We start from the raw sequence: 24794 nt of genomic DNA on the forward strand, positions 1-24794 counted from the left end.
TGGTGCTGATGTAGGTGTTAAAGGGTTAAATAAATGGACACATAATCAATATAAATGAATGTATATTGTATAATATAAAATCATCTATACTTACAATCCATTGATGTTGTATTATTCTGAAATGAGCCAAAGTCTGCACAATGGGTAGTCTATTTTTACTTGCAGTACTTCTTTTGATGCTAATACTTGTGTATTTTTACTTAAGTAAATACATAATTAGTAATATGACTTGTAACAGTGTACTTCTGCACTGTAGTGTTTTACTTAAGTAAAAATAAAATAAAAAATTTAAAAAAACTTCAGTACCTCTTCCACCACTGCATTATTGTAAATTATATTATTATGTTTTATGTTGTAATAACACAGCAGCTGCTCTGAGCTCCTTTGTCGGGTATAGTGTACCCCAGTCTATTATTTTTTATAAACTAATCATGTGTGTTGTGTGTAAAATGTTCATGTACATGGTGAGCACTAACATAGCTTTCCAATAAATGGAGTTTGATGGAAATGTTGAATGCAAAAAAATGAATAGCTAGAGTATCAGAATCAGAAATACTTTATTGATCCCTAAAGGGGGAATTTGTGATTCACTGCAGTCACTCTGATGCCAGCATAGAGAATTATAGTAAGGAGAAATACATACCAGCACAAGTATGTAAAAATATGAAATATAAATACAGTAATAGTAAACAATTGGCACTAGTATGTAAATACTTAAAAATATAAGAATGTATAATGTGCTGAGTATGTAAAGTATGTCAAAATATAAGTACAGTAATAGTAAACAATTGGGACTATTATGTAAATATTTTAAAATAAACGTATACATAATGTGCTGAGTATGTAAAGTGTTTAAAAACATAAATGTACAGAAATACAGTAATAGACTATTGGCATTAGTATGTGAACATTAAAATTCTAATATGGATAATGTGCTGAGTGCGTAACATCTAAAATTGTGTCTTATGCTACAATGCAATGTATTAAACTAGTATGTAAGTTAAATATAATATGTGTGCAATGCTACAATGAATAACAGTTAAAGGGATTTTAGGGAGTTTTTTTCATTATCCAAGGTGAGGGTCTAAGGACAGAGGGATGTCGTATGCCTTAGAACCCTCTGCAGCAAATTGTGATTTGTGATAATGAGCTTTATAAATAAAATTGAATTGAACAGAGATACATAAATAAGAGAAAAAACACAGATACATGCAATATGTGTCATATTAAATATAGCCTACATACAAGAGTTGTAAGAATATTGCACATTTTAATAATTGCACAGAGGATTCCATACAAATATTTCAGAACTGTCCTTCAGTGATGTACTTGGCTGCTGACTGCACTTTCATAGCGTCCATGTCATGTGAATATGTCGTCATGGTTGTTTTTTTCAATGAATCAGGTGTCATGTTATCTTTTTGGAAGTGGCCCAGCCTTAAATATTTCGAGTCAAGGATGTGGCATTGAAGGAGCGGGATAAAAGCGAGTCTCTGCAGCAGCTCAGGGCCTCCTGCAGAGCTAACCTCTGTAAAGCTCGGCCTCCCCTCTGTCAGGGCCCCAGCTGTGGATATGACTTGGTTTCTGTGTCTGTGTGTGTTCTTGGTCGTGGGGCTGACTTTGTTAGCTCTGCAGCTGAAGCTCAGGACGCCCACACGTGGCCCCCAGGAGCCCCCACACCTCCCAGCACTGCCCCTGATTGGCAGCCTGCTGAGTCTGCGGAGCCCACACCCTCCTCATGTGCTCTTCCAAAAGCTGCAGGAGAAATACGGACAGACGTATTCTCTGATGATGGGCTCCCACCGTGTCATCATCGTCAACCAGCACCTACACGCCAAAGAGGTCCTGCTGAAGAAGGGGAAGATATTTGCAGGGAGACCCAGATCTGTGGGTAGACCTCCTCTTCAGTGTCTTCCTCCTCTTTGCACCAGCAGCAGTCATTCATTATTTTCTTCCCTTCCCGTCCCGTCCTGTGTGTGATGAAGGTAACCACTGATGTTCTGACTAGAGATGGCAAAGACATCGCGTTTGGAGACTACAGCCCCACCTGGAGATTCCACAGGAAAATAGTGCATGGAGCTCTGTGCATGTTTGGAGAGGGCTCTGCTTCCATTGAGAGGATCAGTAAGTGCACTTCTCTCCAACTTCTCACTTAATATGAGCTTTAGAAACTGTACACATCTCTGACACCAGGCAGCTGTGGTTAAGGATGTAGAGTAGGTTTAGCACTTATCAGAAGATCAGCAGTTTGATCCCCGTCTCCTCCAGTCTGCATGGCAGGCAAGAACCTGAAATTGCTTGCCATCAGTGTGTGAGAATGTTTGATGAGTGGCAGCTGGCTTGTATGTCAGCTTCAGGCATCACTAGGTGACTGTGAAATGTAATGTAACAGCATTTTGACGACTTCAAAGGCTCCATACAGATGCAATTCCATATACAATTCTCCCTCCAGACTCCTTAGTCAAACACACCTATGCATATAATATTAATGAAGAATACTGGAAGTTCTGTGTGAAACAGATGCACAAATGATCAGTTAAGCCAGGGGTGTCCAAACTTTTCAAATGGGGCCCAGATTAGATAATGTGATACATACCTGAGGGGCCAGCTGCTACTCGTATCATAGGGTTATTACCTTAGGGACTGTTGGGCACATTATACATGCTTTTCATTTATTTCCATGGAGGCGTGGGGGGAAAACATTTTCTACATGAATTCAAGGTTACACAGCATGACTAACTGATATAAAAAAAATGGCATTTTGTGGGTGAAGTATTCCTTTAACCTTTTGAAATCTGGATTGAAATAACTTGTCTTTTGTGCATTGTGCTGCATTTAAATTTCCTTTAAAGTTTCTAAACCTTGGAGGCCTGAGGAAACTGGTGCAATTTCTTCAAAAGCAGGGGGGGAAAGGCAATGAACAACCTGACAAGACTGTCCCACAAATTTCAAGACTGTAGATTTATAAAAATCACAATTTAAGCCTTTTATTCAAGGTCTTTTCTTGTTTTTTTTTCATTTGTTTGTTTAACTTTTCTAGTTTTTTTTTGTTTGTTTGCTTGTTTGTTTTTTAGTTATTGCTGTTGTTGTTCTGTGGCTAATTTTCAGGTTTTTACTAATTTCTTGCTCATTTCTGGGTTTCTCCTTAAGTTGCTTATTGCCCTCCTCCCATTTAAATGAAAGAAATAAAGTCAAACAGGAGGATATAATGCATTTGTTTGCGACTATTTTCAGCAGTGGATTCATCCATATTTGGTGCTGCGGTGAGTATTTCATGGTAGCAGGACTGTGTGTGTGTGTGTGTGTGTGTGTGTGTGTGTGTGGTAATGACAGAACATGTCACCCAGTGACACATTGTGGCACCTGTTTTTTACTACAACAGAGCTCTACAGCACAGAGGAAGAATATCCATCAGGCAGTAATACACACCATATACAGTAAATACAGGTGAAGATTTCAGTCAGATTGTAAACATGTCAGTGAGTGAAGCCGGTGTGTGTCCTGTGTGCTGCTTAGTCTATGCAGAGGCCCAGTCTCTGTGCTCCATCCTGTGTGAGGCAGCAGCTGCAGGACTGGCCCTAGATCTGGCTCCTGAGCTGACCCGCTCTGTCACCAATGTCATCTGCGCCCTCTGCTTCAACTCCTCCTACCAGCGAGGAGACAAAGAGTTCGAGGCTATGCTGAGCTACAGCCAGGGCATCGTGGACACCGTGGCAAAGGACAGCCTGGTCGACATCTTTCCATGGTTGCAGGTACATAGCAGCAACACGACATGAGAGCAGAGTGTGAGAAAAAAGAAACTAGAAGAAACAGGAACATACAGGAGATGTACAGGAGCACAAGTAAAGGTGCATCATGAGAACGAAATCAATGTGTTTTATCAGTGCTTTTGATGGTAAAGGTGAGGGCACTGCACTGTAAAATCTGACAAGTTGATCTAACTTAAAATAATCTTGGAAACCAATTAACTTGAAAAATGCAAGTAAGTATTAACCTTCATGTATTTTGACTTTAATAGTTAAGTTTACTTAAAATGTGGCTGTATTTACTTAATTTTGTGAAGTTGCTGCAACTTTAAATTACCTTGTGTTAGCAACTTCAATAAAAGAAGTTAGTCTGACTTCGTTTATTGAACTTGATCATGACGAAGACAATTTAGCCAATAATGAAGTCGGTTCTGTTTTCCTTAAATGTTTAAGAAAATACAAATATCATTGACTAGTTTGCAACCAGCACCATGCAAATATATAGCATATTAAACTTGGTTTACTTGAGTTGCTAAAACTTAGAAAGATTGATTTACTTAAACTTGTCAATTTTTGTTAAAATTAAGTTACTATGACAACATTTTTAGTAAACCTAACAGTAAGATATGAGGTACACATAAATTAAGACTACTAGTTTTATTGATTTACATTTTTTAAGGCAATGCTTTTCCTAGATTTTTGAAATTGAAGTCGACATTTCAGGTTTTACAGTGTATAACTTACAATTGATGTTTGCAATGTACCAGTTAAAGCTGCTGTCTGAATAATATTAGACTTGTCATGGACTCCTGGGTACATGACAGTGTGAAATTAGTCTTTTTTTTCTTTACAGCAGTTATACTGATTCATGTTTGGTCTAAGGTTGCCGCAAAAATGGATATTTAACCCATCGAGCAAATTGGCTTTAAAGAGCAACAAATGAAAAAGTGACACTGAAATTCTCAAGAAATTCATTAAAAGTACCAAAAAATACCTAAAAATTAGTTTGAAAAAAAAGAAAAAAAACACAGAATTTGTGGAGAAAGCATTGAAAAGTTATAACTTTGTGATTTTATGATAAACCTATCTGAGCTATTTTCTGTCTTCCCTAGACGTCCTTTTCCCTAGAAAAAATACATTTCAACTAATTTCTTGCTTTTTGTGGAAGATTTAATACCAAGTTGCTCATTTTATGTTTTTAAAAAAGAAACTGTACCAGATACAGTCAATATACTGTATGATATCATGATGTATAAATGATATCTGTCTCTGTTTGCCAGATTTTTCCTAATGCAGACCTGCGTCTTCTAAAGCAGTGTGTTTCCATCCGAGACAAACTCCTACAGAAGAAATATGACGAACACAAGGTACAGTTGGCCCCTTATTTAATAATATACTGTCACTGATGAGCAAAATATGGTAAAGATGTACGGGTTATATGGTAGAGCTGGCAAAAAGCCACAAATTCATACCATCTCTAATTGTAATCCCTCAGGGACATTACTGGAATTTGTAAAGTGTCACTAAAAAGAGACTGTGTGGAAATTAATTCAAATGAAGTGCAAGCTTCTATTACTTAAGCAACGCCAAAACTTTAGCAGCATTTTAGTTAGTGCACAGCAGGTCAGCTGAATATACTTAAATGTCAAACTTGCCTGTGTGGTCTAAAACTCAGGCAAGCATACAATTCAACAAACGTAGGAAAAGGTTTGTGTGCACAGAGAGATACGAGTGTGTGTAATATTAAAGCAGGTCCGAAGGGTTAATCAGCATCTTGACATGCAGCACCTGTCAAGTGGATGGATTATCTGGAAAAGGAGAAGTGCTCACTAACACAGATTTTAGGTAATTTAAGGGAAATTGTCCTTTTGTGTGCTTAAAAATGTCTTCGATCTTAAACTTGGGAAAAATGGGAGCAAAACCAAAAGTGTTGTGTTTAAATTTTTGTGCATTATTATCATTACCTCGATCCTTTAAAAAAAAAAAAAAAACTCACAAGCAAATTGAACATATGTATGGACATCAACAATTTAATTTTAAAAAATCAATAATAATGATGATAAAAAAAAAATAATAATTGAATTTCAAATTTCTGTTTATAAATGACTCAACAAGACTTGAGACTTGCTTAGATTTCAGATGACTGGAAAGGATTTGACGTTTTTATTAAATATTGCATATTTCTAGACATTAAGAGCTTGCATTTCGTGTTTTAAACATGGTTGAGTGATTTCTGGTATAATGTGCACAAACCTGACAACCGATGAGTCCAAAAACAATTTAATTTGGATTCAAGGATTATGTTATCTATGATGCTCGTAAGAAAAGAACAGCGGCATATAAAGTGACACAATCACCTCAACATCCAACTTCATCCATCACTGACACACCCACAAGGAACGGTATGTCAAATGTATCATTTTAACTTTAACTTATTAGCCCATTCAATCATCAGAATTACATATGACTTGGCCTGTGACTTTACGTTTGACTTGCTTGTGACTTACCTGACCTGCGCAATGACTTGACTTTTCTTGCTTGACTGATAGCAGGGACTCCACATGACTTGTTTGATTCTCACTACGGTAACTTAGGACTTGTTTTAGACTTCGAGGTTAAGAGTTGAGACATTTTTGTGTCTTGTGAATGTGTGACTTCCACCTGCTCCGGTACGCTGACCTGGGGCCCCCTCTCAGGCAGACTACAGCGACCATGTGCAGAGAGACCTGCTGGACGCTCTGCTGAGGGCCAAACGCAGCGCAGAGAACAACAACACAGCAGAGATCGGAGCAGAGTCTGTGGGCCTCGGTGACGACCACCTCCTCATGACTGTGGGAGACATCTTTGGAGCCGGCGTGGAGACCACCACCACAGTGCTCAAATGGGCCGTCATCTACCTCATCCATTACCCACAGGTATGGCTGGAGCTGCAGCAGAGGGCACCAACAGCTGGGGGGTTAAACTTGTCCCATATTGTTAACCTTACCCATTTTCTGGTAAGAGAAAATGTAAGAAAAGTCAACTCAAGAGGCACTAAACTTTCTTAACCATCCAACTCTGACCAGTTGTGCACAATAAGGAACCCCAATGACCATAGGTACACAGGCAAAAAGGTTTAAATGAATGTCATAAATCAAAAAATTTAAATAATTTAAAGGAAAAGCAGCCAGTCCTCATATATTCATTTTATATGAGAATCTGGAAAAATGACTTACAGGATTACAAAAAAAATAGTTGCTATTTAATTTTCTAATTAATCAACTAATTGTTTCAGCTGCAATTGTGTACTTTTATATGGTTTGTGTAAAAAAATGTAATTTGTAAAGTAGTTATCTAATAATAGTAGTAGAGTGAAAAGTACCACATTTCCCTCTGAAGTGTGAAGTAAAAGTAGACAGTGGCATGGGATAATAATACTTGTAATAATAATAATAATACTCATAATATGTGATGTATAAGTTCCTCAGATTTGCATTTAAGTACAGTACTTGAGTATCAAGTATAGGAGTATTTCTTTAGCCCTGAAATTTATTAATCATATCAGTTTAAATACATTAAAACATGATCTAAATTTGATTAAATGAAATTTATGCATTTTTAAAGACTTTTATACTTTATTACACACTTGTGACAAAAACTACTTGCTGTTCTAATGCTTAGTTTTTGTAGTACTCACCAAATCCCACTTTTTCCCAAATACGTGGGAGAAATTAAAAATCTGTACTAAGCTGTCACAGTGAGACAGATTTCTAAAAGATTTCTTCTGTCTTTCTTGTGCCTGACACTCTGAATTTAGTTAAGAGTGTGGCTTTTTGTTAAAGTTTGGTTTTCAATTTGGGGGGATTTTTTTGTACTTCACTAGCATGTGGAGAATGTGGAGTACATTGAGCTGCAGTTCCCCTGAAGTCCACTAGGTGTCACTCTGACTCTTGATATTAGAGGCAGAATCATTTCAGCTCCAAAGTTTAGTCTCTCTGTAGTTTTATTGACAGATATCTCAGCCAATCGTTGTCAGCAGTTGTGACTGCCCTTCCATAATGCCATATATTTCAGATGAAAATCATGATGTATGATAATCAAGAATTCAAGCCATGTGGGTGATGTCACAGATGCTACATCCTCAACAGTTTAACCACAAAGTTTCTATGAAAGTATGAGTCACCAGTGCTTTATTTGTGAAATCTGAAGAACCCACAATCTGCTTTTTAAGTGCTTAAGATTAGTGGTTTCACCTTGTCCTCTCACAGGGTCCAGATGTCTCCTTTTTCATTAGTTGAAGGTCCACACATTAAATTATCACATATACAATTTTATTTCACAAAATGTAAATATGCTGGCTTAGTCCATAAAGATATAAGAACATATCGCAAGAATAGAAATAAACTGCACTTCAAATAAAAAGCTCAGTGGCAGAGATTTTTTTTTACAAACTTTACACATTCATGAAACACTTTGTCAGTGATTCAGAGTAGAACCACCACCCACTTTTGGACTGTGACTCACCAGTTGGGAACAACTGCGGGGGGACACTCACTTTTGTGAATATGAAGTATGAAGTTACTTCCACTACATAAATTGAGAGACAAAACACTTCAGGTGAAAACAGTTTTTTCATGGTGCAGAACACTGATATTTTGACTCTGTGTGTGTGTGTGTGTGTGTGTGTGTGTGTGTGTGTGTGTGTGTGTGTTTAGGTGCAGAGGCATATTCAGGAGGAGCTGGACAGTAAGGTGGGGGGGGACCGGAGCCCCCAGCTCAGCGACAGAGGTAGTTTGCCCTACCTGGAGGCTACCATCAGGGAGGTGTTACGGATCCGCCCTGTGGCCCCTCTGCTCATCCCCCACGTGGCCCTCAGTGACACCAGGTACACTCAGAATATGCCAGTCACTGTTCTACTGACTGGTGTTACATAACCAGAAATACTCTGGTTGATTTTGCTTGTGATTTGATCCTCAAAGAGATATGAGTTTGACGCTCAGCCATCTATCTCTGTCTGTCTGTGTGTCTGTGCTGCTCTGTAGCATCGGGGATTTCACAGTGAGGAAAGGAACTCGAGTCATCATCAACCTGTGGTCTCTGCACCATGATGAGAAGGAATGGAAAAACCCCAAGCTCTTTGACCCCGGTGAGAAAAAAACAAGGCTTTTTGCTTCTTTGCTTTTGTTTTTGATAAGTATTTCTGTGCTTTTACTTTTTAAAATAATATTTTTAAATGCACAAATGGAAACCTGTCACATTTTTGAAAATTCAATTGCACTATAATTTGAGCATCTGTAAATAATAATATCACATGTTGTTCCTCTGCAGGTCGCTTCTTAAACAATGAAGGCACAGCTGTGATCATCCCGTCATCCAGCTACCTGCCATTCGGTGCCGGGGTCAGGGTGTGTCTGGGCGAGGCCCTGGCAAAAATGGAGCTCTTCCTCTTCCTGTCGTGGATCTTGCAGCGCTTCACCCTCTCAGTCCCAGCAGGACACTCTCTGCCCAGCCTGGAGGGCAAGTTCGGTGTGGTCCTCCAGCCGGCCAAGTACAAGGTGCATGCCGTGCCCCGCCCAGGCTGGGAGGAAAAATGCCAGGAGTTTTGAGACTGGACACATGTTTTTACCAACAGAGGCTCAGACATTCATCCTGCAGGCAGAGGACCGAGCAAGAAGCAAAGAACTGCAAATATCATCTCTTTGTTTGCATGACTTCTATTATCATATCTTCAAAATTTGGGCTATCACAATATTGACATTGATGACAACCGTGATTTATGTTAATAATACACCATTATATATGATAATATTGTATAAATAATCCAGCGCCTCTTAAATAATTTTCTTTTTTTTCTGTCTCCCTCTCTCCCCCAGCACCTTCTGCTTTCCTCTTCACTGTCCTTTAAGCGTAACTACTCTTTTTGTACGATTTTGCACAGTTATGGTTTCAGACACCCCCTATTATTTTGGGTGTAATTCATTTGCTAAGACTGTGCGGACAAGAAAAAAGATGAAGAAAGGCGAGCAAGAAAGTGTTCTCCGCTTGCTCCTAGTCAGCACACTGACCTTCCTCTGTAGGTAGGGATAGGGACTGTTTGTTATTTATATGCATAAAGGGGGTAAAACAGGTAAGGCATTTTTTAAAAAACATTAATCACTGAGGAGGGACATACATCTTTCAGTGGTAGTATTTGTAATTTGTTTTAAATAAAAAAGTCACATCCAGTCCCACAACACCGACACGGAAGCTAAGCAATGTCCTGCTGTGGACCGCAGCAAAACATATTTTACCCACTTAAAAAACATCTGTATCAGTTTAACTGTACATTAGATTTTCATATTGTCTCCTCTTCAACTCCCACAACAGCTGATGGAGGCAGAGGCAGAGCAGCAGGTCCACCGTTCAGTGGAGTGAAATGAATGTTTTTCTCAGTGGAGTCTGGTGTTTTTGATTGCACAGCTTCAAATCCCTGTCGGTAAGGGCTGCCTTCGAGCAAGTTAAAGCGGTGAAAATCTTGTAAATAAAGCATTTAATCAAACAGATATTGATTTTTTTTAGGGGCCAAAATTTTTTTTAGTGAAGGCAGAGTTTTCTCTATATCGTTTGATTATATATAAGTGTAACCTCGGTTGTCTATCTGGAAGTTATTGTAAATAAACATTGTGATTGTGAGTGGGTCAATATGGACTGTATAAATAATATAGGTTTATAGCAACTAGCTGAATCACTACTGGTGATTGTATACTAGGACAGGGACAGTAGTCCCATTAAATAACCTAACTGAGTTATTATCATAGCCGCTCCCACATATAAGGGGCTCGCCAAATGACAGCTAGTGTGGTGGCTGCAATATAAATAAAGCTGCTAATGTTTTCAACATCCACCACCATGATTCTTGGAATGTTATCGCAAGAGGAGAAGTAGCAGACTCAGTGGAAACACAGTCATCTCACAATTGTGTTTTATCGACATTTCAAAAATATCGCTTGAATTTTGCACAAATCTGTGATGTGAACCTAGCTAGAAATTTTTGGTTCTAAAATTGTTCTGAGAATAGTACAATGCAACCAATGCAAAGTTTTAGTAACATTTTCAGCAGGAAGTTTGCTTTTGGTTCCCAAAATGTTGTTCTTAAAAAACATTCTATGATCTGTCACCTCTAAACAAAAACAACCTAAGAAAGTTGCAGTTATAACGTCAGGCTACATCTTAGTAAGCATTTAACCTAACAGGGACATTATTTGAAATAATTAACATCCTTAAAAGGTTCTTTGAAAATTAGATTAGAATGTTGTCTTTTAAATATTATTACAACTTGTGGGTAAAGCCAATGTTGTGGGAAAGTTCCCTTCTAGCTGGGGTGGTTGATATTCTCCTGCTCCTCTTACACTGCTACACTGAAATGATGTTACAAATAAATTATTTCGATGCCTGGCCCTCTATTATGGTATTATGTTATTTTGAGATCTTAGATTTAAATTAAAAAAATGTTTTACATTTACAAGAGATTATATATAGAAAATCATCTCCTTATCTCAAGAAAAGGGAGGAAAAATAAATGCACAAATGTGTGGCAGCTTAGGGCTTCCATATAATGTGCTAAAGTTTTCGTATTTGTGTTTTATGGTAGACCTAATACAGACAAGGATAGGCCTGGCAAAACCACTTTTGTCCCATTCATATTTAAGACAAAAATGTGAGTTCATCTTTGGTGATTTACTGTAGATTTTTCCATTAGTCCAACATTTACCTTACAAAACATAAGCAGCAGCTGCCTGGTGTGCTTCTGTCTCTTTGATATTCATTCATGTGATAATTTTTTGTATCCGCTGCTGTTGTGCTTCATGTTGGGGCTGTTGAGCAGGGGAAAGATTTTCCAGGCCGACAAGTGTGTGGCTGCAGCCTGAGCTCCGGCTCCGGCAGTGTGAAGTGCTCCTGCCTCTATAGTGAGCTGCTATCACCATTCATACACCTGTTTTGTTGGGGTATGCTGATTGACACGCAGAGCCCGCCCCCTGCACTTGTCCTTTCTTTGTAATTGGCTCCACACTGTTGTGTATGGAAATTCCCCCGCGCGACCCTTGGCTCGCACCTGACCAGCGGGAGAATGCGCGAGGCCACAGGCGAACAGACACACAGCCGCCTGAATCACTAACGGGCTCTCTCACACCACCAACACCGACAGCTGCTGCCGTTAACCGGCGGCTGTAGATCCCCCGTCACTCCACAGCGACTCCCGTGAAGACCACACCGACATGCCGCGCTCCTTCTTAGTCAAGAACCATCACAGCGCCAAGAGAGCAAACTATGGCAGACTCCAGCCCCTCACTCAGGGTAAGGCTGTGTACCGGACAGTGCAGGATGGAAAGTTACTCAGAGGCTACTCCGTTACTCCGTTACACGTGTACTTGAGGACACTTTGGTTGAGTTTTTGTTTACTTTTTTGACTATATTTTACAAAATAGAAACAGCCTAATATAACCCTTTGAAACACGGGCCAACTGGCTTGATCTTTTTTTTAAACACAGAAACTAACTGCTAACCTGGTGCCTGAGAAGAAGAAAGAAGTGAGAAAAGGGGGAGAGCAATAGCAATGTGTGTGTGTGTGTGTGTGTGTGTTTGTGTGGGAGAACAGATAGATGGATGAAATGATGATGGATGGATGGAAGGATAGATAGATAGAAATATAGATAGATAGATAAATATTTAATGATTATTTGAAGTATATGATAATTTTATATTTATAAATCAACTTCAACTATTTGTCCCCAAAGGGCAACTGGTTTTGCAGTTATTGGCACATCTCTTTTCATGTTGCTCAGTGCTCTTTTGGCCCTGTTTTCAAACCAGTTTGCTCATTTGCTCAGGTTTCAAAGGTGTAAATGAATGTAGAAGGCTTCTGAACGCAGTACAAGAAAATATTTCAAAAGGGTTAACTCTTTTCAGATGCCTTGTAGATTAAGATTTTATGTCCATTACCAGAGGTAGCCTAGAGTTGCCTTAGCTAACATCAATAATTGAACCCCCAAGCATCAGACTGAGTCATTTTGGCCTAATATTGATATTGACAGAGACTCTTTGAGTACTTTGAAAAGTATTCTATAAATAAAATGTATTATTATTAATTTTAGTAAGTAGAATTTTCTACTTGGAAGAGCGAATAAATTTAGTTAACATGTTTCAAGTAAAGCACTGGAGTCTCCATATTTATGAAATAATAATGTTTTGGCCGATATAGGAATTATATGGAGTAGTAGTTTTTGTTGTTGACGGTTCACAATCATTAGACATTAGTGTTCATATAAATTAAAAACGGCCTATTTTGGACCAAACTGACTTTGGATTGGTCCAGTATCCTACTAAATGTTTTAAATCAGCACAACTTTCTGTTTTAGCTCTTTACACATTTATATAAGGTAATGCTGCATAAAGGGACATGACATTTTGTCTGGCCACAAACAAAGTGTCGATTTGTGTTCAGCAGGTGCAAAATCCCCAGGTCCTTGAGAGACCAGAAGGGCCCCATTAAGCAGCCTCAAGAGCCTATGTAGCGGCCTTCCAGGCTCCTCCTGACAAATCCCTCCTTCAGCCTTTGTATTTGTTCCAATACAGCCCTTAAAGCGAGCTTGAGACTCCCTCCTCCCTGTCCCGACTGTATTGATAAACTTCTATTACTGCCATCAGAATAGAGCCCAGGAAGAACAGCTGGTTATAAGAATGAAATCATAGTTAATTCAAAGGAAAATTTGCATTGATGTTAGCTGTACAAACTTGGTCAACTGTGTTAAGTTTTGGCTTGAAAGAAGCACAGATGTGGACGTCCTGCATGCTTTCAAAGGTTTGATCACAGTAAATGTACTATTGTGTGCGTGTGTGTGTGTGCGTGTGTGTTCTGAATATAAAATTGGACCTTTTGAGTAAAGAATTAGAATTAAAGCCCCTGAAAAGTTAGTTATAATTCAGAAGTTTCCTCTTTAGTATTAATATTCATGACTAAATAATCGTGTTGGGCCGCTGTGAAAATTCTCAGCGCTATTTGATATTAAGCCAAAAACAACACTGTACCGATTTACCGAATGTTATAAGGTATCCAACTTGGCTCGACAGCTGTTCCTGTGTGGAACAAATTGACGCTGTGTCTCAACTGAAAATGAACATTAACTATTACGTAGCATTGCGTAACACTGGAGCTCTTTGCTAACAGTAAAAATAAATAAATAAATATTGAATATGTGCTTCTGTTACTTCATGTAACTGCTGGAAATCCGACTGGAGACATAAACACTTAAAATATGAGTGAGTAGCGAACTTGTTATCCTCCTACATTTGTAATTTTACTTTTTAAATCAGAAAACACTTAGTTTCATAACGTAATATCCACTGAAAATTACATACAAGATAGCCAATAGCAAGTAACATTAGCCTAGCTTGTTTTTAGTGATGGTTATTCACCTCAGTAGAAATTTTTAGCTTTCCAGTGATCTCCCTCCAGCCAGCTGACACTGTGTCTGAGTTTTTGTGGTGAAATAAGGAGATTTCATGTAAGTAATTCCGAATTTCAAACAGCTCATCCACAGCAGCACTCTCAAAGCAAGCAATAGGAATAAATAGAAACAGCACCTGCAGCCAGTGAGGACAGGCTGCAGGTGTCCACCAAATATTACCATATAATATTACCATTTCTTGAGTCAAGAAAAGCAATTCAAAAACATTTGACATCATCACAATGTAAATGAATGTAAACCCAGAAGCTAATAAACTTCTCATTCAGTAATTGCCAGGGTCTCCTACACATTCATTTTATTTTTCTGTGGTGGCCAAACACAATTACCACATCTGCAGAAATGTTTTGATTACCTTATTTTGGAGCTGGACTGTTCAGCGCTGTTGAAATATACATATTTTTCAGTTATTCATTGTGCCACACTCAGCGCAGCGCACAAATGGAGCAGCAGAAAGCTAGATGCAGTGTAAGTGAAACCTAACTGTTGATTGCACCAGGTCTAAACGTTTGCATTCCATCTTCTCTGCAGCAGCTGCTCCTCTCATCGACCAATCTAATCAGCTGTAATCAGATCAACTGATCAATTATCCACCCCAAGATTCAAACTCCTCAAACTGCGGCTGAGGAAAAAGAGTTTAAAAACTTCTGCCTGTGCCGCACAGACCTGCAAAAATGTGAATTAAAGGACTTTAATTCAACACCAAGGCATTCTGTAGCTGAATTCATGTAGTCAATAATAAAGCGTGTGTGTGTGTGTGTGTGTGTGTGTGTGTGTGTGTGTGTGTTCCACAGAGGCTCCCTGCAGCATCCATGAAGACTCTCTGACGCACAATGCCATCTCCCCTCACCACCATTGTCCAGGCCCCCGGCTGCAGCAGAGAGCTCCCCCCTCCCGTCCTCTCTCTCTCAGAGCAGAGCGACTTCATCTTCCGTCTTCTCGAAACACCTCCCCTCGATCTGTTTCGGGCGACTCTCCAGAGATTTACACTAGAAGCCCTGCGGATGCCTGCAAACCTGCCGAGTCCTGTACAACAGTGAACCTGGAAATCCAGTGCGTCACAGGAGAGCACAGGAGGAGAGATGCACTCTTCCCCTCATCCCTCCCTCTCCTCACCCTCTTCCCAGCCATCCCTCTTGGTGGCAGCAGCCAGGAGAGTTTTGAGTGTTTGGACTGTCATAAAGAGTACTTGAGCTTCTCGGGCTTGGCCAAACACAAGCAGCTCCAGTGTGAGTGGAGCAGTAAGAAGTACTTCAGCTGTAAGTACTGTGAGAAGGAGTATGTCAGCCTGGGAGCACTCAAGATGCACATCAGGACACACACACTGCCCTGTGTGTGTAAACTCTGCGGCAAGGCTTTCTCCAGACCCTGGCTGCTTCAGGGACATATACGAACACACACAGGTCAGTCAAACACTCACACTCACACATTATAGTGTCTTCAGCCATTTGAAAATTAAAAAAAAAACTCTTTATTGACATTGCTTCCTCCAGTTTTACACGGTGAGTATTAATGATGTCATCACGAGACTACAGGAGACATGTGCATGAGGACATGAACACAATGTCTCCACGACACCTTATGGGAATTTATTCAAATCTGGAACACATGTCCACTTGGACTCAAGAATGAACATAAAAGAATTTGATGGTAGAGGGTCTAAGATCAAGGTCACCGTAACCTCACGAAACATGTTTTTGGTATAAATGCTAATCATGACTGTATTTCACAGAAATGTCAGGATAACAGGATATAATGATAAGGTCAAAATTAATTTATTCAAAAGGTCAACTTCATTGTAACATCATAATGTTCTGCAAAAACACTTTTTTGGCCTTCAGGGGAGACATTTGGTGAGATTCTGAATTAGTGACATCTTCGGTGTTGTCTGTTTTTACAGACATGGATATATACTGTCACTGAAACTTGACTGGTTCGCAGAGTTAATCTAGTTGATCTTGAGTCATACTAGTGACTAAAAGTCAAGAAATCTCTGCTGTTTTGATTTATGACATTCTTAAAAACATCTATTATCTCTTATTTGTCCCCTAACTTCATGGAAGTGGATACAAAAATTCAACTTTTGATACTTTGCCAGTCTGAATGGGGCACTGTTGTGGTTGAGTTTGGTTATAGGGTTCATGGAACAGGAAATTACAACCCCCTTTCATCACTAGGCGGGTTTCCATTACAGATTTGCACAAAACTAAAGCAATATTTTAAATGTCAATAAAAAACACTTGTGAAATGACTGCGTTTCCACTGAGTGATGTTCTGCGACTTCTGCTCTGGCGATAATATTCCAAGAAGTATGGTGATGGATCTTCAAAACATTAGCAGCTTTATTTCTATTGCTGCCACTAGCTGTCATTACTTCAAATCGAAGTTGACGTAGGTATGTTACGCAAGCAATAATGGACAGGTGAGCAGCCATGTGGGATATCTGTAAGGTCATCCATGATTTCACAGAGGAATTGTGTTTTGTATTCGCAATTTCAATTTGCGCAGTTTGAGGGTTAATGGAAACCCGCCTACTGACATGAATCTCTGTGTTCCCTCTGCAGGAGAGAAACCATTCTCGTGCCTCCACTGTAGCAGAGCTTTCGCTGACAGATCCAACCTGCGAGCTCACCTCCAAACCCACTCTGAAGTGAAAAAATACCAGTGTGCCGGCTGCTTCAAGACCTTCTCCAGGATCTCACTGTTAGCCAAGCACCAAGAAGCTGGCTGCCCCCTATCCTGACAGAGACCGCCCGTCAACCTGCACTGACCAGTGCTCTCAGTGCCCCATGTTACTGGTTGTTAGCCACCGTGCTTGGTGCTTTGAGGTGGAATTACACTTGTGTGTCCCATCGTTGATGTCTCCAGTATAGGTTTTTAATTTTTGGTTAGGTGTCATTATCACCACCACAGTACTATCACTAATAACTTCTCATGTTTTATCAGGCTGTAGAGTGCTGTAGACCTCACAGTAATTGTTTACGTGTCATTGACTGTGACGGAGAGCAGTGACAGCGGTGAGCAGAGACGTCTGTGTTAGATGTGTTAGTGAAAGGTTACTGAGTCTTCAACTTGCTTCTAGTTGTCCTCACTCTCAGTTGTCTCTGCTGTCATTACAAACCTGAAGAAGAAAACAACAGCCCAATCACAGCTCCTCAAGACCCCAAGTGGTATCCCTCTGTAGCTGCCGTAGTCCCCACAACATGCCCGAGGAGATTCACAAGGCAGACTGAAAGCCGTTCTATACATTGTCTCGGAACATGGTCGTACGCCTCCTTCATTTTGAGACTGGGCGTCCATTGCACTCGCAGAGCTTTTCATTTCAAGGTGGACGAGTTTAAAATGGGTTTTTTTTCTGACCTTATTAGATACAGAAGTTGAACTGAGATCATGAAAAATCAACATTTATGTAAATAACATTTTGCCTGCAGAATAAATTTTTTTCCAACATATTCAACGTGTCAGTCTTTGTTGAATGTATTACTGATCCATGGCAGTGTCAAGCTGAATTCCAGAGTGTGCAGCTGTTTGGTTGATGGTCATCTTCAAGTAAAACTCGATGTGTATTTTTTGTTCGTATGTTTTGGAGAATACTGCAACAATTAACATGTTGAGCATTAACTCATCTGTGTATACATCATCAGGTGGAAAATAGTAAAAATGACAAATTCTGAGGCAAAAGCCCAGAATGACCCAATAATAATACAGTGCACGTTTTTAAGCATTGATGGCTGTGGGGTAAAAAAAATAACAATTTTGTTTTCATAGTGTGTTTTAGACTTATTGTAGCAGCTGAGTTGGAAATTCCAAGATTAAACACAAAAATATTCAGTCCTGCCTAAATGTATGCCACATGCATGAACACAGCCAAGGAGTGAAAACTGTGAAATGATCCAAACAGTCTCTTAAGGTTCATGTGAAACTGCTTTATTCAGGGTTTTTTTTTCACAGGTTTAAATTACCTTGTCCATTTATTTTTTTACGAGGAAGAGACCTCTGGGGATAGTTTTCTTCAAGGTAAAAACCCTCTGAATGTCTGGATCACAAAAAAAGTGAGCATACATTAAGTTAACAGAGGAAAAAAGTGAGCATGCATATGCAAGAGCTGGAGGCGGGGCCATCTGCAACGTGCCAAACAGGGTAGGAGAATTCCTGATGTGTAATGTGGAACTGGTTCATTGTGTGTTTTTAAGCGTTTTAATCACCTGGTCTGTTTGTTTTGGAGAGGAAGAGACCTCTTCAGATATTTCAACTTCTGCTAAAAACCTCTTTAACATCTGCATCTTAATTTATCCGAGAAAAAAGGTGAGCACACATTGGCAGGCATCAGGTCAGCAGTCATTGTCTGATGTGCCAAACAATATCTGAAAGACACTGATTTGTAATGTGAAACTGTTTTATTCAGTGTTTTAAATGGTTTAAATCACTTTGTCTGTTTGTTTTGGAGAGGAAGAGACCTCTATGGGTAATTCACTACAGGGAAAAATGTCCTGAATATCTGGATTGGAAGAAAGCTGAGCACACACAGCAGGGACTGTGCGAGCAGCCCGTTTGCCACATGCCAAATAGTGTAGAAAAACCACTGATTTTTAAATGTAAAGCTGTGGTTTCGTTGGTATAAATCCCCTTGTCCATATGTTTTGGAGAGGAAGAGACCTCTGTAGATTATTCGGCTCCCGGTAAAAACCTCCTGAAAAATTAAAACTGAAAGAATTGTAACCAGGAAAAGTTTCAGCTGGTTGCAGTCCCCACTGCTAGATGCCCGTAAATCTCCCTAAACCTTACACACTGGACCCTTGAATTACCTGTCAGTAATGAATTCATTATAAATCATCCCAGTCTGGGTATATATATTGTGTTATGCTACAGTCTGCTAGTTAATAAAAAGATTATCCAAATTTTTCCATGTGTAGCAAAGGTACAAGAGTTGCTGCCCTAATGCTGCAAACACTTGCCCTGCCCTACACCTGCAGTTGGAGTCTGAGCACCTGTTGTTTGCTGCTCTGGATGGCTCAGTTATGATGTAATGGAATGCTATCAACAGTAACTGTCTGTGGAACAAGGTCTAAATATTCCCAACCAGTCAGCCAGGTTCATTTTCAATACACACAGATGCTATTCTGACTCCCTGCAGCTCTATAAATACATGGAAAGCTTTTTATATTAGGCATGAGGGCAGCTCTCCATCTCAGTGTGTCAGTAATACAAGACAGCGCCACCCAATTTAGCTGCTGTCAAGACAGGAGACCTATTTTTAGGCTACGCTATTAGGCCAGCGGATACAGTAAAAAAGTGCATGTGTGTGTGTGTGTGTGTGTGTGTGTGTGTGTGTGTGTGTATGTATATGTGTGTGATAGGTGGGCGAAGTAATAGACACAATGGTAATCACATTATGTTGGTATTTTCCACAGTGAATGTTTGAGTGTTTCCAGAGAGTCGCTGTCCACAGGCCTCTGATGCCCCGCAGATGACTCTGAGTTACACTTGTTACTAAGACATCTGTCAGTGTGTGCAAGAGTTTGTTTGTGTGTGTGTGTGTTTGTGTGTGTGCTAATAAGGTTTGAAGGATGAAGAAGGTCACATGCTGCCGTGAAGTCAGATGAGGGGGAGCAGAGGGAACATTTAAGGTTGGGTTTAAGGCTTTATGAGTCGAAGTGTTATAAATTAAATTATTAAAATGGCATTTGAACATTTGCTGGGGTATAGAATTGTAAAAATTCAAGGCATGTGGCTATGCAAAGCCTGTCTGGCATTCATTTATTTTTTAATACCACTGAGCAAGAGTGTCATTATTTTGTCAGGTTGTCTTTCTGTTTATCACATTCTCATGAACGTGATATCCGAAGAATGCCCTGTAGGAATTTCTTCAAATTTGGCACAAGCATCCGCTTGGACTCAAGTACGAACTGAACAGAGTTTGTTGGTCAAAGGTTAAGGTCAGTTTAACTGGGTCAGTCTCATACAACACGATATTTCAAAAACACCCTGAGGGAATTCCTTAAAACTCTGCACAGACGTACAGTTGGAGTCAGTGATGAACTTATTAGATTTTGGAAGTCAAGGTCAAGGTCACTGTGACTTTGTATCCATCACATTGTTGTGATCGCAATATCTCAAGAACACCTAAAAGGATTTCTTTTTTCTTTTTTCTTTTTATTTGGCACAAACATACACTTGGACTCAAAGATGAACTGATTAGAATTTAGTGGTCATAGGTCCCCGTGACCTGGCATTTATCTCATTCTTGTGAACGCAATATCTCAAGAACACCTTTGGGGGAATTTTTTTCAAATTTGGCACAAAAATCCACTTGGACTTATTAACTGATTCAGTTTTGTTGGTCAGAGGTCACTGTGAACTCAGACTGTTTTAGCTATAACTCAAGAATTCATACACTAATGGCAAGAACATTTAAATGTCTATTGAATAGACATTAGTGTAATAATATAATTAAGTGATGACATTTTATATCCTCAAAAAGTCATCTTCGCCTTTTCATCATAATAACCCTGCAGAAACCCTTTTCTGGCAAGTATTAAGCATTATAATTCAGGAGCAGGAGGACAGATATTTGGTCAAATACTGAATTGGTGGCACTAATCTTGAAACTGTGCTGATTGTGGAGATCTTGTGTGCTGCCGGGACAAGATGCATGTTCATGTTTTCAAATTGTAGCTTCTTCACAGCAACATTCATATTTTAAGCACTGTCTACTGCTATGACTGCATATGAGCCAGACATGGATGTTCACTGTAACTGGCTCACGGAGGCATACAACCGATTGTGGGGATTTAATGTTCTGCGATTACACCAGGTCAAAACATGGGACTTATGTTTTCATGTCTTAAATCAAGTCTTTATGGAGTCAGGTATCACTTGAGCAGCACAAATCTTGAATCTGCACCTCTGCTGGACAAAACGACATACCCATAAGACTGTTTTTTGCTCTTTAGTTACTACAAGCAGATATCAATACAAAGTCAGTGCAGATACTCTTAGTATGGACTTTTTGCAACATTTTAGATACAATCATTGAAAATGTAATCCAGGTGACAGTGTTAGAAATCATAAGTGCATACATACATTTCCTTGTCATAACCAAAAGAGTAATATAAAAGTCTATGACAGTGTGTACTCCCAGTGTCACAGTCTTGGACTCCTTTGCAAATTGCAAACTTCTAATACAAAAAAAAATGAATGCCACAGGTCCATTAGCCAGTGACACCACCTTAAAATGTGACAACTTTGTGGATTTTTCTTGACACATCTCTCATTAGTCATTTTCAAACTTACTTATAGCACTGTGTTTGGATTTAGAAAATATATATGGGTATACTTTGTAATACTGTAGGTACACACAAAATATCACATGTCAGCCATTTGTCAAAGCATAACCATGGTAAAAACATATGATTAAGTCATCTCATTGTATTCCACATGGATGCACACTTAACAATGCCATCTCCAGCATGTGAGGTCATGTTTATATAAGTGAGAAAAGAATGGGTGACTGTATTTCTCCTGGGGTGAGAGAAAGAGGGAGGGACAGGCAGGAGAGATGGAGCTGGATATATCTGTGCACTCGCTGTGGAAAAGCAGCTTGCTGAGGTGCTAACGTTTCAAACTATGCCAAACCGAGCCAGTAGAGCCCCGCCTCTTTTTCCACCACAGCTGGAAGTGTGTGTGTGTGCGCATGTGTGTGTGCAGTCATATCTCTGTACATATTGCAAACCCCTTGTAATATTTATTGATTTTTTTAAGGGCTAGTTCACCCAATTTGCAGAAGGTATACATGTTGTCACCTCCTCACTACATCTATACTTTGGGTTTACAGATTTATTTATTTTACAGTTTTTTAGGCTTTTGGTGTTTATTTGATAGGACAGCAGTTTCAGAGTGAAAGGGGCTGCTTATGCTGGTTGCCCGTTGCTTTTTTTTTTTTTAAATAATTATTATTTTAGTGGTTTATAAGGCGCTGCATGACCTTGCTCCACACTACATCTCAGAGATGCTATAGTTTATGAACCAGGAAGGACCCTCAGATCCTCTGTCTCCTCTTTTTTAGCTGTTCCAGAGTAAAACTAAAACATTTGGTGATTCTGCTCTTAGTCTTTATGCTCCAAAATACTGGAACAGCCTGCCGGAGGATCTTAGAGATCTTTTTAGTCTGGCTTTTGTGTAATATTTGAACAAAGAGTTGACAAAGTGTTGTAAATCTGCTAAAGCATACGGACATGTTCAGTTGGAGCTGCATGAAACTGGCCAGCTGTAGTTTATCTGAGCAGTAATCCAAATTTCTTTTATCGTCTTATGTCAAAGCACCCCCTAGTGGCAACATCCTGACTGCGGCTCGTGCTGTGATTTCCAGGTGACACACATCAGACAACAAGCCCACAGTGACCTTTGACCACCAACATCTTATCAGTTTATCATTACAGTAATTATACCCCAAAACTACTTTTTCTAGTAAAAAGCAACAAATATGGTTATTCAGTAGCGTTGCTGATTGATTCAGGCCCAACTCTTGATATTTGTGTGCACTAGTACTAAAATTCTACATATTGCGTGTAAATATGTATAATGACTGCCTTCTAAAGGTTAAAACCTGATATGGCATTTTTTTTTTTTTGCTAGTGGCTAATTCTGGTAGCACCAACCCAGCCCCCCATTACTGCCCTCTTACCAACTGTCTACTTAATGTGTGTACGGGGGGGGGGGGGGGGAAGGGGGTGCTGCAGATCAAGAGGCGGCATGGTTGGGTGACTGTGTCCGTGTCTTAGCCCTCCTCCCAGCCTTGCACATTTTTTAAGACTTTTTTTTTCACATTCCAGGAAGGAGGCACTCAAGTCAAAAGTTGGGGTTTAGTTATGCTTTAAATCCTAGTGGCATTTGTGCTTGTGATGTAAGGGTTTTTATGTTCTGGACCCAAAATGGCTGAGACAGACACCAGGAGAAGTATTAAGAGTTCATGAATTTACACAAAATAGGCATGCAATGGTGGCAGAGGCAGGCTGGCACTAGAAAAGATTTCTGCAAGATGTCTGCACCTGGTGATTCTCCAGGGAAACACAGGAAAAAGACTGAAGCACGAGGGACACAATGGCTAGCAAAGCAGCAAGGCACACACTGAAAAAAAGCCACAAAACATTGGGAAGTTCAGCTGGAACAAACGCTGGAAAACACTTGCTACAAACAAGGAGCAAAAACACTGAAAACAAAGGGTCGTGCAGGGGAAACACTGCAGGAAGGAACAGCAAAAAGCACAACAGACATAGTCAAAATGATCTGGCAGAGAAGTGAAGATCAGCTTTTCTGGGGGCCTTGATGTCGACTCAGGAGAGAAAGGGAGCCAGCCACGGCTCCCACCACACACACTGCAGGGAGAGAAACACAGCGGAAAAGAGGAAGAGAAAACACACAGCAAAAAACAAAAACCCAAACCACAACAGAGCTAAATTAGAAGAAATTCCCTTTATGGTGTTATTAAGGTATCATGTTCACTAGAATGGGGTGGACGGACCACCCGAACACCTAATGCCTCCAGCAAAGATGAGACTTTGTTTTATGAATTTTGCTTTTTTTATTTTATTTGGTAAGTAACTCTGTTCTTTGATTTATTTAGATAAATAAGCTAATTTCATTAATGGGAAATCCATACATTATATTGTTTTAAGTTGCTCCTTAAAGTTAAAATAAGGAACTATTTAATGTGGTGCACCTTAACATTAAGGGTAAGGATGGTTACAATACGGAGTGATATGAGAGATGCTCCTTGTGTGTTCAGTGCAGTTGAGTTGTTCTTCTGCAGAAGCGAACATTACAAATGAGATAAACTGAGGAGATGTCGCTGTGCTGTTCTTACCCACAGTCCTCAGGTAATTCAACCTTTAAAGTTAAGGCTGCAAGAAGGGAGCAGTAAGTGCTGAAATGCTAACTTTTTCACAGGTTTTAGGACTCATTCCTAGGGCACTGTATAAAGTCTTTGTGATTTTAAAAGTTAAACATCAGTGATTTGTTCTCAAACGTGTTACTATGTTCATTGCATTGTCCCTGACAAATAAACCAATAAAACAAGAAACAAAACAAACTAGGATTACTTACAAACTCTAATGGAGAAAAAATAAATAAAAAAAAAATATCTGTACAACTGCTTTTAACCCTTAGGACCCGCTTTAATATTACACTCACTCATATCACTCTGCTTTTCAAAATTAAGCTTATATAATATTATAAATTAATATTATTTTCTGCTTTTATTTATTTATTTATTTATTTTACCAACATCAGTCCTAATCATATTCATTAATTTTCAGGAGTTTAACTCTTTAAATGCCAGTTTTTGTCATGATTCTACTATGTTTAAAAAAAAAAAAAAAAAAAAATCCAACACAAAAAGTGAATTATTTTCAACATATTACATGCTAACTTTTTTGTTTGTTTTTTGATGATGACAGCCTGGGATATGTTAATGACGAGCAGCAACATTGATCCATATGCCAAATATGGTAAAAAATTATATCACCTGGTAGAAAAAAAAATAAAAATGAGCAAAAGCCCAGAATGACAC

General features: G+C 39.3%; 1 protein-coding gene across 1 annotated transcript; it reads left to right on the forward strand.

The window, feature by feature from the left end:
* Nucleotides 1-1572: 1572 nt before the first annotated feature.
* On the forward strand, nt 1573-17652 carry LOC121954365 (steroid 17-alpha-hydroxylase/17,20 lyase). Its single transcript, XM_042501819.1, has 11 exons — nt 1573-1887; nt 1986-2124; nt 3517-3752; nt 5027-5113; nt 6443-6661; nt 8441-8610; nt 8768-8871; nt 9054-9296; nt 11970-12059; nt 15022-15630; nt 16792-17652. Exons 1-11 carry the CDS (start codon nt 1573-1575, stop codon nt 16968-16970), a joined length of 2391 nt encoding a protein of 796 aa, XP_042357753.1. The 3' UTR covers nt 16971-17652.
* Nucleotides 17653-24794: the final 7142 nt, after the last annotated feature.

Source organism: Plectropomus leopardus, chromosome 15, assembly GCF_008729295.1.
Source record: "Plectropomus leopardus isolate mb chromosome 15, YSFRI_Pleo_2.0, whole genome shotgun sequence".
Lineage (NCBI taxonomy): Eukaryota > Metazoa > Chordata > Actinopteri > Perciformes > Serranidae > Plectropomus > Plectropomus leopardus.

Excerpts from the sequence above, each read along its gene's own strand:
- LOC121954365 (XM_042501819.1), top strand. The coding sequence starts at position 1,573 with ATGACTTGGTTTCTGTGTCTGTGTGTGTTCTTGGTCGTGGGGCTGACT. Across the intron at positions 3,753-5,026 it reads ACATCTTTCCATGGTTGCAG|ATTTTTCCTAATGCAGACCT; the intron begins GTACATAGCAGC and ends TCTGTTTGCCAG. Across the intron at positions 15,631-16,791 it reads ACATATACGAACACACACAG|GAGAGAAACCATTCTCGTGC; the intron begins GTCAGTCAAACA and ends TTCCCTCTGCAG.